Here is a 13925-nt window from a genome sequence, read left to right as displayed (position 1 = left end):
TTCTCTGCGGGAAACTCTTCCAGATGGCCATCATCTCTTGTGCCCAGAGGACCCCAAGCTGGTGGCCATCTCATCCTGGTGGCCATATAAATGGGCACCCAATACATTTGTTGAGTGAATGATCATAGGAACAAGTAACATATTGGCACAAGGGAAATGCAGAGATGGAATTTACTGTCCCCTTACCAGTCCCATGCAGGCACTCAGGGCTGCAGTGCCCTCTCCAACTCCTGATTGCAGCACTGTGCCATGGAAGTGACAGGAAGAGCCTGAATGGGATTCCATTTTGGCACCTGTAAGGTTTCCATATCGTCTCTCCAGGATGTAGTTATTGAAAAGAAATCCTTGATTGACTGTCAAATTAAAAAATAGGTCCTTGTCCTCATGAGCAATTTTATAATATACCCGGTCATCTTGGTGCTCCAGATCTCTTCTCCTCCTGGCATTCCCCATACTGGGGGCATGATGGTGTAAAGCATGGGATACAAAATGTCCAGTTGCATTTACCTTGACAGGACCCACGACATGATACTCAGGCAAAGTCTTGATAAAGTATTCTGGGGGGAAAAAAGGAAGAACGCAAAATAAAATTGGTTGGAATTGGTAGAGATGGAAATTAATACTGATTCAATAGATGGGATAGTAACTGGACCCATGATTTCACTGAAATAGGCATTTCCCATGTGGACTCCTCTATCAATTGCAACACCCAGTCTCAGAGAGTTGCTTGGAGGCATTGAGTAGTTAAGTGACTTCCCAGAGTAACAGATTATATATGTCAAAGGAGAAATTTGAACCAGAAACCCTGTTTCAGGGCTGACTTTCTATCCAATGTGTCATTTTTCATGGCATGGAAAACTGAGTGAATTAACAGAAAAGTATTTATTAAGTGCAAAGCTCTGTGCTAATCACAAGAGATACAAATAGAAAATCAAGGCAGTCTCTACTCTCCAAGAGTTCACATTCTAGTGAGGGAGACAACAATATCGGAATTTTTAATCTACAAGTTAGGTGGAATGCTCCTATGGTTCTTAGGAAGCAGATGATAACGTCTCTTCTTTAATGTCATTTACTGGATGATCCATACCCATTCCTGAATACTGAACCATTTGACAATGTCAACAACTTTGGTGGTGAGAACTTCTGTTAGGTCTTGAGTTCCTGTGGCTACTTCCATATGAGAATTTGAGTCTCACATCTCCCCTGCCCTGTACTTGTGACTTGAAGATTAAAGTTCTTCCCAATCTATTGGTTATTTTTGCCTTGTAAAAGGCAAACCAACTTCTATCTACCAACTTCTATCATCTTCCCAATTTAAGCAAAACTGGTTTTCACTCCCTGGTGAGAATGCAAGGTCTTGACACCAGTACCCAGGGGGCAGAGTTAATGTGCTCTAAACGGGAAAATTAACAAGCAGTGCTACAGGGAAGGGATCACAATCTGCCATTCCTCAAGCAAACATCATCATGAACAGAACAGTTTCTTATCTGGGAGGCTTCATTAAGAAAAACCACAAGGCCATTTGAGAGTTTCCCCTTAAGACAGACTTGGCCAGAGTACAGGAGTGCTGTGCCTCATTCCCTGGAAGAGATGAAGCAATAACTGTGTAGACCAAAGAAAGAAGTCCAAGATTTTCCAAATCGTGCCCTCTCCTCTTTCCCTGCTACTACCCCCAAGAGACCCTCTTTATCCCTGGATTGGCCTATTTCAATTTCACTTTTGGCAGTGTTTCCAGCCTCTTTCCCTTACTCCATCTGCCAGGTATGGATATTCTAGCCCAGACGTGATCATGTCACACTTTAGCACAAGTATTTTTGCTTGCTATGTGAGGCCTAACTCACTTTCTATCCCAGCATGACTGCTTTCTCTCCCCCTAACACATTCTGGGCTCTCTAGCCTCAATGCCTTTGCACACAATAACCTCTGGGACTGAAATGTCTTTCCTCTCTCTCTCTTTACCTATTGCATTGAACACATAATTCAAATGCCACCTACTCCATAAACCTTCCTTTGTTTCCCCTAATCAATAATAACCTTCTCCCCCAACCCCAGCCCTCATGCAACACTTCCTTTTGAACCCTTCTCATGCTCTCATTGTACCATCGCACTCTGTAGTTATTTCTCTGTGTCAAACATACTCCCCTACTAAACTGTAAGTTTCCTCATTCTTTATTTTTTATCAGGAGGTGCATAAGGGCAAACGGAGCATTGGACCTAAAGTAAAGAAGACAGAGATTCCAAACCCACCTCTGACAGTCATTACTTTTGTGATCATGGGCAAACATCTTTCTAAGACTCAGTTTCTGTAAACATAAAAGAGGGCTAACAACATCTGCAGTCCCTACCTCACTTATTAAGAATTGTTAAGAGGTCCCCTGAACTTGTCTTTTCCAGAAACACTGGACCCAGAGCATGAAAGAGACCCTAAATGTTTCAAAGATGAAGGCCCCCTCCCCAGCTGACATAATTTGTTGTTCGCCTTCCAAACTGGACTCCCAGTGTCTCCTTGGGAGTCAAGATAGGTGCCAGTCAGTCTGCATTAGGCTGAAAAACTGCTTGTGCAGCTGGGACCCTCATATATAAGTAGACCCACCTATCTTCATGTTTAGCAGTTCCCAAGGGAAAAGAAAGAAGCTTATGCCTTTGCCTTGCTCCTCCCCTTTTTTGGGGGGGTATCCTTATTCCACCTTTTCTGCACCTTTCACCCTCCCATACCATACTCCTTTAGGTAGAGATTTCCGGCACTTCTTCCTTCCTTTAGTCCTACTGTTATAAAAATGCAAACTTCTGTATGGATTGGGTTCCATATGCATCTTCATTTCTCTTGGTAATAAATCTAGTTTTCACGTAGGTTTTGTGAAGTTGTGATTGCCTGCTGACATTATTATAGTTCAAATGAAACAATACGTGCAAAATGCTGTGTACACTTTAAAGTGCATTATAAATGTAAGGTATCATTAGCATTCACATTTCTTGAATTCCTTTAGGTGTCCTTCCCTGTGCTGGCTGTGGTATAGGGCAGAGAGAAAAATGGTAAGATCTGTTCACTCCCCTGAAGGGAGAATAGGATATATACCCACAGTTTATACTTAAAATGATTAAGAATATTTAAAATAGACAATGTAGGGTTGAATTAAAATCAGTTATTCACTCAACAAATACTAGGTATATACTGAATGCAGAACATAGTGTTGGGCACTGGGGGATATGAAAAGTTCAAGATATGATACCCAGCCTATAGAATTCACAGTCTAGTAGGGAAGGTGGAGAAGAGTTGACACAAGCACAAGCTAACCATAACACAGCCTTCACAGGTAATTTTATATGGTATTACTGTGTATTAGAAAAATGCTAAGTGAGGTCAGAGGTATCAGTCATTACAACAGACCAGGGGAAGCTAAAGAGACTTCCTGAAAAAACCTAGAGTCAATGTTACAGGACCTCAGAGAAAGGAGAAATCAGTGTGGGCTGGTTTCCTGTACAAGTGAGATGTGACAGGCTCTTAAGTAACATGATGGGGGCCATTTTCCATTGAACTTTAGCAAAAACCTCATTCATCTGAGGGAAGCATAGAGGAAAAGTGGACAGGAATGTGCTAATGGGTGGAAAGTTTGCCTTAAAACCACAGAGACTAAGCAATCTCTTCCCAAATCTGGTCAGGCTCCTGTATCTGAACTCTCTCCTGGCTCTTGTCACAAACACATTGTCCTAGACCAGAGGTGTCGGACACTGCCAACGTGAGGTTGCCACACTCTCAAATGCTGATTGTACTAGATTAAAATGGAATCGGGAAATATTTAATAAAATAAATAAAAATACAATAAAATATAAAGAAAACTAAATTTTAAACTTATGCTGAGGGCCGCAGGGATTCTTACGTGTAGCCACTACAGAAAGACCACTAGGCCTGGAGTCAGGAAATTACAGTTATTGTTCAGTCATGTCCAACTCTTCGTGACTCCATTTGGGGTTTTCTTGGCAAAGATACTGGAGTGGTTTGCCATTTCCTTCTCCAGATCATTAGACAGATGTAGAAACTGAGGCAAACAGAGTTAACTGACTTGCCCAGAGTCACAAAGCTAGTAAGTGTCTGAGGCCACATTTGACCTCAAGTCTTCCTGAATCTAGGCCTGGCACACTATCTACCGTGACGTCTACTACATATATACTAGATATACTACTGACATGCTATATGCAATATATGTAGAGTGATATATTACTACTATATATAAGTTTGTGTTATATATACTATATATTGGTATATGTTACTATGCATACTAATGGATTATCACAGATGTATGGTAAACTCTACATATATACACACACACACATATATTATAGATAGAAACTTCACACAAAGGGAGGCATTAATGTCTAGTGAAATGAAGGAAAACTTCACGCAGATTGCATCCTATGAAGGAATCTAGGCATTCTAAGAGGCAGCCTACATTCTAGGAAGACTTTATGTGACCAAATATGACCTCAGACACAAGTTGTGTGATCCTCACTGAGTCACTTAATCTGTTGGCTTCAGTTTCCTCATCTGTAAAATGGGGATAATAATAGTAGGATTGTTGTGAAGATCAAATGAGATAATCGCTGTAAAAGCACTTGGGGGAGTGTCGGGCACATAATAAGTACTGTATAAATGTTAGCTATTATTATTAAAATGATTCTGTACGCATTAGTGGCCCTGTTTCTACGAGTTTATTCCTAGAGCACCGTACTGAACAAAACAGAGTAAGAGAGAAGAGAATTCTGATTCTGAGTTAGAAGACAGAAGTCTGAGAACCAGCTCTAGCCATGGGATCCTGCTCCCAGGAGTAGCACAGGAGAAACACTAGAGGATCTGGAGTCACATGATCAGCATTCAGATCTGGACTTTGCTATTCTGTTATTTCCTATCCAAGGTTGGGCAAATCATTTAAAAATTTAGTTGCCTTGTCTAGAATAATAACAACACAACATATTTATTCATATGGCGATTTAAGGCTTGCAAACCCTTTACATATACTATCACATTGGAGCCTTACAAACAGATAGGTAGTAACAATATTATTATTCCCATTTCAACAGAAAGGAGATGGAGGCCTGGAGAAGCTAAGTGAGCTTACCCATGATCACACAGCAAGTAAATCTAGGAGGCGGAATTCGAACCCAAGTCTTTCTGAATCTAAGCATAACCTTCTGACCACCATGGCACATAATAGCTGTTTAGGTCAAGTTAGAGGAATTTGATGAATGGTACTTTACCACTACTTCCTCCATTTGCAAAAATAAAAGAGTGAAAGGTTAGACCAGTTGGTTTTGTTTCCTTCCAGTACTAAATCCTACCTTTGTAACTTGAATCACTGCCCTAATCCCTCCCTATCTGGCATCTAGCACTAGGATACACAGATAGGCACTTAATAACTATTTGTTAAAGAGATCTAAAATTTAGGGTGTAGATGGATTCTCAAGGTTATAGAATGCCAGTTTAAAGAGCCTATATCTGATCCTACAGTTGACAGGGAACCCTTGAAGGCATTAGACCAAGAGAATGATGCAATGTAAATTCCCTCTATCTCTCTATATTTGATAGCAGAGCTATCAAAGCACTTCATCGTTATTTCTCAAAATTAAATTCTGTCATATTTTCCATGAGGAAGGTAGAAGGACCCATTAGCATTTATAGAACTTTCATCTGGTACATAGGATTGATCAGAGGAAAGAGACTAGAGGTGGGAGACAGATTAGGAAGCTATTGCATTCGTCAGTGCTTCAGAGGACAACACTCCATGTCTTTGTTAAGTCAAAATGTGTTTAGTTTGGGACTCCCTTAGAGACCTGAGATGGAGTGAAAAGTGATATTTATCTAATGAAAAGCAATTCCCTGCCCTTCACTGGTTTCGTCTGTTGCTTAAAAAATAAACTAGAAACAAAATTATTTCCAGGTATTGGCCAGGGGATGATTCTGACTATGCAACTCTTTGAATAAGACATTTGGTTTAACCAAGAAGTCAACAATAATTTTAGGCATCATGCACTATGCTGAGTATTGGAGATACAAATCCTCAAGAAAATTACATTCTATCAGGCTAGACAGCCTGTACACAAAATGTATATCTTTACTACATATGAACTATATATATGTACGGTAATATATTAGTATATATTACTACATGTTATATACATACACTATATATTGGCATATGTTACTATGTATAGTAATAGACTACTGCATACGTATAGAATACATTAATATATACTATACATACATTACACAGATAGTACTTTCACACAGAGGGGGGCATTAATGTCTAGTGAAATGAGGAAAAACTTCATGCAGATTACATCCTTTGAAGGAATCTAGCATTGTAAGAGGCAGCATACATTGTGGCACAGAAATAGCCAATGTCAAGACACAGAGATGACAGATGTAATGTCCTTTGTAAGGAAAAGCAAGGCTTGGCTACACCATAGAGAGCATGCGAGTAAGGAATAATGTCTAAGATGAGTCTGGAAAGGTAGGTGGGAGCTAGTTGTGAAGGGCTTTGAATATTAGTGTTCCTATCATATTACCTAGAGGTAATATGGAGGAAACACTGTAGTTTATTGAGCAGGAAAGCAACACGATCTGAAGTATATATTAAGAAAATCACTTTGGCAGCTGTGGAGAAAATGGATTTGAGAAAGAGAAGGAAGGAAGGAGGGAAGGAGGGAGGGAAGGAGGGAGGGAAGGAGGGAGGGAAGGAGGGAGGGAAGGAGGGAAGGAAGGAGGGAAGGAGGGAAGGAAGGAGGGAAGGACTGTTAGATTTTTTTAAAAGTCTAGGTAAGAGTCTGAACTAGGAAGGTGAACATGCTAAAGGAGAAAACAAGCAGCATTACCTCAGAAACATTGCTGAGAGAGAATTGACAAGATTTAGAAAGTGATTGTATGGGGGGTAAGAAAGAATAAAGAACTGAGCTTGAGTGACTAGAAAGATAGTGATGCCCTCAATAGAAATAGGAATGTTCAGAAGTGGAGTGAGTTTGGGAGTGAAAAATAAATGATGTTTTGTTTGTGTTTAGTTTGAGATTCCTAGGTCATCTAGTTTGAAAAGTCCAATGGGCAGTTGGTAGCACAGAACCTTAGCTTAAGAGAGTGACCAGGATTGGAGCTCTAGATCTAGGAATCATTTCCACAGCAATCATAACCCATGGAAGTTTTGAGGTTACCAAGAAGGAGAACCCAGAAGAGGAGACAACCCAGGCAAAGGTTTTGTCTACAGCCTGGATTACACTGACTCTTAAGCATGCTGCTTAACTTCATTAGAATTTAGCTTTTTTCACCTATAAAAATAGAGGTGATAATATTTCTTAAAAGGGTAAGAACATAAGGGATGTGGGGAATTTGAATAGTCTGAGATGAGATAGATAATTTTCTCCTCTTTTACTTGAAAGGAAGAGAAGAGAATAATAAAAAGAAAATAGTTACTGTATATAACTATCTTATAATGAATAAAATGGAAGTTACCACATATTATAGCTATAGATTCGTAAGTTATATTCTCTTACTAGAATGTAAGCTTTGTGAATGCAAGAACCATATATTATCTAAATTTTGTATGTCATTTGGCTCCTTGCAGTGTATTAGAGGCATTGAAGGTAGAAGGAATGGTTTTGGCAAGGAGGGGAGGAATTGGGGGAAAATGACCCACCTTTTTTTAATTTCAAAAATATGGTCAGCTTCCATCGAATAAAACCCATCTACCAATGCAGTTTAGCAACAGCTGTACAACTTAGAGTCATAGAGTTGTCTAGGAGCACTGAGAAATTAAGTGACTTGCTTTGGGTCACACAGCCTGGATGTTCCAGAGGCAAGATTTGAAGCTTGTGCCCCTACCTTGAGGCCAGCTCTCTCTCCACCATGGCACGCTGCCTCCAACCTGCATCAGTACTTAGCGAATGGTCATTGGTTAAGAATTAATTTTGACCAATTTCATAGAATAAAAATCTAGAACTGGTAGGGAAGAGTAAATTACCTACTCAAAACCCTGTACTTTACACACAAGGAAATAGACTCAAAATCTAAATGACTAGTTTAAGAAGAAATATGCTACAACAGCAAGATTCTTATATTTGGAGTCAAGGGCTCTGGCTTCAAATGCCAGCTTTTCCACCTTCTTCCTCTGTGACACCAGGTAAGTCTGTTAACCCTTCAGGACTTGTTTCCTCCCCTTATTAAATGAGGGGTGCCAACTAAAGAAATTCTAAAGCCTCTTACCTCTATAAACCCATGATCTTATTATACTGATAATGTGGAGAATATTCAGAGGATGGAAATAAGAATGGTGAAGGAGCTTAAGTCTGTACCATTTGAGGATTGTCTAGAAGAGGTGAGGATGCTTAGCCTGATGAATAGAAGCCTCAAGAGTCCACATTAACTGTGTTTTAGTATTTTGAGGACCATCATGTGGAAATGCAATTGGATTCATTCTATCTGTCCCCAGAGGACAGAACTAGGAATAAGAGGTAGCAATTACAAAGAAGCAAACTCAGGGTCATCATTAGGGAAGGAAAAAAAAAACAAAACCTTTCTTACATTTTTAGAACTATCTGAAATTGTAATGGGGTACTCCAGGAGATAGTGGATTTCCCCTCATTAAAGTTTTTCAAGCAGATGGATGACCACTTGTCTAATATTTTGTAGTAAAGGTCCCTTCTAAACTAAAACTCGTATGATTCTGTGACTTATCCAAGGTTGCACAACTATTTATAGACAGAACCTGGGCTAGAACCCATATTTCCTGACTTTCCATTCAATAATTTTCCCACAACACATTGCTTTCTTATATCTTTCTTGAACCAAATGGCCAAGTATTTAAACTCAACTTCACAGCGCGTAACTCGGATGAGCTGGCCATGTTGTTCGAATGCCAAACATACACTTGCCAAAAAGACTATTTTATGAAGAACTCACACAGAGTACATTCATGTAGTGGTAAGAAGAAGCAATACAAGGACATTATCAAGGTCTTTCTTAAGAACTTTGGAATTGATAGTGTGGCATGGGAGATACCGTCAGAGAACCACTCAGCATGGCATATTCACATCAGAGAAGGTACAAAGCAGAACTAATGTAGCTCAAAAGAAATGTGATGAGCAAATTTAGAGAATCCACCCCAAATGTTCACATGGACCATTTGTGTCCAACCTGTGGTAAAGCATTCCAAACTCATTGATCTGATCAGTCACAATCGAACACACTGTAACTTGACTGTAGCATCATGATGTCATTTTGGTCCTCTGAGAATGAAGGACAACAACCAACCAGTTCATACTAAAGACCATCCTCAACCAGAAATGATCCTATGAGCAGGCAGATTAGGTAAGCACTAGTCTGTGCTTTGAAGAGGCACCAAAAAAACACTTCTCCCACACTACCTGCCATAACATCTCCCTCCTCTCCTATAATACCTGAAATACCCAACACTAAAGTTAGTTCCTTGAGACAAAAAAAAAAAAAATCAAAGATATCTTTTGCCCTAAATTTTTCTTGTCTCAGCAATGGTCAGGGACCAGAAACACAATACTAGACTTTAGTTCCCCAGGGGTGGGGAAATGTTGAGGGTCTAATCTTCTAGTAATAGCTTAGATTTTTACATTAGATTTGCTAGTTTTTATAACGTAAAGCTGAGAGCAGTGCTCTGAGAATGGATGAAAGGATGTGGTATCAGAATATATCCAGACCTTTCCTAAAGAGGCCAAACTCAAGTGGCAAGCCAGAACAGCTAGCCCAGACAGCTAAACATGATTTTATCAGTATCAGTGGGGTGGGGAATCACAATCAAAAAGGTGATGGATTTTAAAAGGGCAAACAAATTTCTGCTTCACAGTCTTGACTAAGGTCAGCCATAGACAACTGCTCCACAGTTACTAAGAGAATGATGGGAATGTGCTAATAGTATTAGATTTAACTCATCTGCATTTACCCAAGACTTAGAAACTGTTGCTTTTCGCTGAAAATAAAATGCAATTAATTTATTAAATTAAGTAGTCCTGTGTGCCAAATTAATGGCACAAAAGAGTACAAAATAATCACCTTTGCTTTCTCCAAGAAGCTCAAGGAAGTTCATAAATATTTTCCAAAATGGAATTCTGTCTGCATTGCGACAAGGAAGACTGGGGAGGTATTTATTATCCTTGGACCCATTTTACAGAGGGAGTAAAAAGAGTTTTCATACCCAGCTTACACAAAAGTAGTAAGTAGTATTGGCAGCAGCTGTACCTTTTAGACACATTGCTTTAAAGTTTGGAAAATGGATATGAGGCAGAACTTGAATCTAACCCGAGAGGGACATGCATTTGAACCAAATCATACCCAAATGTCATAGGAAACACTTTCTGAATTTCTTTGTGTTGCTGCAGCACAAAAGCTGTTCAAAGAACAGCTGATGTTGCTATTTTAGACATGGGGTGAGAGATGGGTAACTTGAACATTTTAAGGCTACTGATTTGCTGACCCACATCTCTGCCCCTGCACAGGGAACGCCGATTCCTAGTAGAGTATGGAGTTTTGCGGCTAATCCCTCTTAAAACCAAAGCAGATGAGTCCTCCAGCTGAGTTTGAACTTTCCGAGGGAGGCCAGGGCAATCTTTCCGGAAATTCTAAATGAAGACAGACGAGCCAGCACTTCATCAAAGTGCCCTACCCCGGGTGCCTCCAGAATTCGAGGACATCTGGAAACTGCAGGCAATACTTCAGCAGAGCCGAAGCTCCTTCTGTGTGCTGTTACTTATCACTAAGCAAGGCGGACTTCTGAGGCAAATTACAAGCCCAAGGAAATGCAGAAGGAAGAGATCGACAGCATCTGATGCACTATCCTTTACACATTTTGTCCACACCCAATTCCTCCAAGTATCAGAAAACGTCGAGGGCAAAAAGTTTTTGAAAGGAACCAGCTGTGATAGGGAGGAGGGCAAAAGTGGGAGAGCTGGGACAGTGGGAAAAGGAATTTCTCCAGAAGGGGTGGGGGAGTTAAGGTGTGTGTGTGTGTGTGTGTGTGTGTGTGTGTGTGTGTGTGTGTGTGTGTGTGTGTGTGTGTGTGTGTGTGTGTGTGTGTGTCTGTGTGTCTGTGTGTCTGTGTGTCTGTGTGTCTGTGTGTGTCTGTGTGTGTGTGTCTGTGTGTGTGTCTGTGTGTCTGTGTGTGTCTGTGTGTGTCTGTGTGTGTGTACTTTTAAACACACTCGCACACACATACGAGAGCAATTCTTTCCAGGAAAGCAAAACACAGCCAAGCTTGCTCAGCGGGGGTGGGATTATATTTGGACTACCCTGATATGAAGTCTGCAAAAGAAGTAGCTGAGAGCTGCCCGCTGGATGATTCTCCATGAAATCTAATGATTTTCCGTATTTGGGATCTGAAGAATTTGGGTTCTGAAAGAAGTGCTGCCTTCAAAGGAGCGGCAATAAAAGCCAGGTTCCCACACCGTCGATTTCTCATGGATTACATTGTCACGGGTATGCATGGAGTGGGGATGTTATCTGCTTCCCCTCCAGCCTCGGATGAGCATTAATGACCCTTTACAGACACAACTCCGAGGCAGCCTAGGTTGAACCCACACCCACACCTTACCCCAAAACAGCTGCAGCCTGCCTTCCAACCGACGGCGTTTCCCCTTCTTCTCCCCCACCTTTTTTTGTGCACAAAGTTAGCCTGGATGGGGTGGGGGGTGAAGGAGCAGAGAATCGCGGGGGGGCGGGGGGGCCGCAGGAGTACAAGCTGCCCAGCTTTCATATTTCTAAGCACCATGGTTTGCAGAGAAGAAGAAAAGTCACTCACCTTGCCTCTTGTCCGGAAAGGAGAACGCGCCTAGTTGAGGCTGTCTATCTTTGCACAGCGCCTGAAAGTCAAGGAACTGGACCACAAGGAAAATGTTTCCGACCCAGTTCCTCGGGACCCATGGCATGATTCGGTTGTTGAGAAAAGGGCGAAAGAAGAAAGAGAGAAGAGAAAAGAAAGAAAGAAAAAGCAGTAGTACTAAGTTTTGCACTTAGCTTAAGGAATAAGGTCCGTGCATGTGGCTAGGCAGGATGAGGCCGAGGGACATGGCCCTGAGGTGGGCGAGAAGCTGGTGTGAGCTGCAAAGAATGTCTTTTTGCACTGAGAGGGGCCAGTTACCTTTCTAGGCCCCCCTCCCCTCACTCCCTCCCTGAAAGGGGAGTGATCAAGCCAACAGTGTCTGCTTTCTTAGGGGTGTGGGTTGGGTCACAGCAAGAGGGAGCCGCCCAGGGCCACCCCGCCGCTGCCCTCCCCCCCGCAGCCATTTGCATGGCCCAGAGTTTTGCCTTTGCTTTTCTCCCTGGGGCTCCCCTCCCCCAAACTCCTTCAGTCCCGCCCCGAGGCTTTGGAGAAGCTGACGGATCCAAACCAAATAGGGGAGGCTAAAAGTTACCCGGGGCTGGAGAAGGAGGCGGGTTGGGGGAGGTTAGGGTTCTGCTGGGCAGCAAAGAACTGGAAAAAGCGAGAGCCCTTGGACCTAGGATCAGGGGGCAACCCTGCAGGTAGGGAGGGAAAAGGGCACTTTCTCTGCCACTTCTGATGCCTTTTCCCCTGAAGGTCCCCAAAGCCTTATTCACACCCTCATCCTTTTCCTCACCCAGTCTGATTTCTCCTGTCTCAAACTGTCCCGCGTAGCCTCGAATTCCCTACATGACAGAGGACCGTCTTTCAGTGATGCCTCAAACAGACTGCAGATCAGGGATAATAGAAAGTAAATAAAAAAGTTACAGCTGTGAAGAAGAAGAATTTTAAAAAGAGCTGACCAGGAGACTAATTGATTTGAACCAGGTTGAAATATGCCAGAAAGCATTAGCTGTTTGTTGAGTTCACCTGTGGAGCGCATCAAACTCACCTACTGCTGAGTCCTGCCTTTAGTAATTCTAATTGGTAGCCAAAGAACCTGAGAAATGATCTAGCCAGCTGCCTAAAGCTGATTCGCTACACCCTGGAAGAGTCCGCTCTGATGGGAGCCACAGCATTCCCTGCAATCTGTCTTCTGCGTAGTACAAGATTGTGCTCCCATTCAAGGCAATGAGGAGGGAACTCGAGTTTAGAAGTGCTTAAATTTAGAGCTGAAAGACTTTAGAGGAACAGTCTAATTGATCCAACCCTCTCCCCCAACCCCTCCTTAGAAGCCATCTAGTCTTAACTCATTTTACAGATGAGGAAATAGAGGTCCAAATAAGTTCACTTGTCCAAGGTCACACTGGTACTAAGTGACAAAAACAGACTACAAACCCAGGTCCTTTCATTCCAAATCCCTAGTGTTTTCCATTGTTACTCTTAGAAGGTGCCCTAGGAACAGTTGGTTCTCATAAAGCCTGTGACAAGGAAAGGCAAGATATCTCAGCGCCTTTGCTAATAAACTCAGCATTAATGACAGCAAAGGTGTATGACATAGTTCACAGATCTGTTAGCCTCAGTTTCCTCATCTGTAAGATGGGGATGAAATGTGTATATATGTATATATACACATGTGGATATGTATATGCATGCGTGTGTGTGGGTATGTGTATGTACATATACATGTGTATGTATACATACACACAGCTAGGTGGCACATTGGATGGAGTACAGAGCCTGAAGTTAGGAAGACTTGATTCTTCTTAGCTGTGTGACTCTGAGCAAGACCCTTAACCCTGTTTGCCTCAGTTTCCTCATCTGTTAAATGAGCAGGAGAAGGAAATGGCAAAGCAGTCCAGTGTCTTTGCCAAGAAAACCCCAAATGGAGCCATGAAGAGTAGGAGAACTGTGAAAGGACTGAGCAACAAATATATGTGTGTATTAGCTTCCTCATAGAAATCTATAAGGAGAGAGGCCTTACTTTCTCATATATAATATGAAACTTTACCCTAGAAATAAGCAGCTTGGTACACTAGGAAGACCACTAGATCTAGAGTC

General features: G+C 41.8%; 1 protein-coding gene across 3 annotated transcripts in view; it reads right to left on the bottom strand.

Moving 5' to 3' along the window:
• Positions 1-12741, bottom strand: part of ADAMTS12 (ADAM metallopeptidase with thrombospondin type 1 motif 12) — a 528119-nt gene extending 515378 nt beyond the window's left edge. For all 3 annotated transcript variants that reach the window (XR_011966393.1, XM_072605885.1, XM_072605886.1), the window contains exons 1-2: positions 11805-12741; positions 187-557 (exon numbers count right to left, since the gene is read on the bottom strand). Coding sequence is in view for 2 of the 3 variants with exons in the window: in XM_072605885.1 (XP_072461986.1) it covers positions 187-557; positions 11805-11931 (498 nt within the window). In the remaining variant the exon portion in view is untranslated. The remainder of the gene's footprint in view (positions 1-186; positions 558-11804) is intronic.
• Positions 12742-13925: the final 1184 nt, after the last annotated feature.

Source organism: Notamacropus eugenii, chromosome 4 (assembly GCF_028372415.1).
Source record: "Notamacropus eugenii isolate mMacEug1 chromosome 4, mMacEug1.pri_v2, whole genome shotgun sequence".
Classification (NCBI taxonomy): domain Eukaryota; kingdom Metazoa; phylum Chordata; class Mammalia; order Diprotodontia; family Macropodidae; genus Notamacropus; species Notamacropus eugenii.
This window is presented reverse-complemented; position numbering and strand designations above follow the sequence as displayed.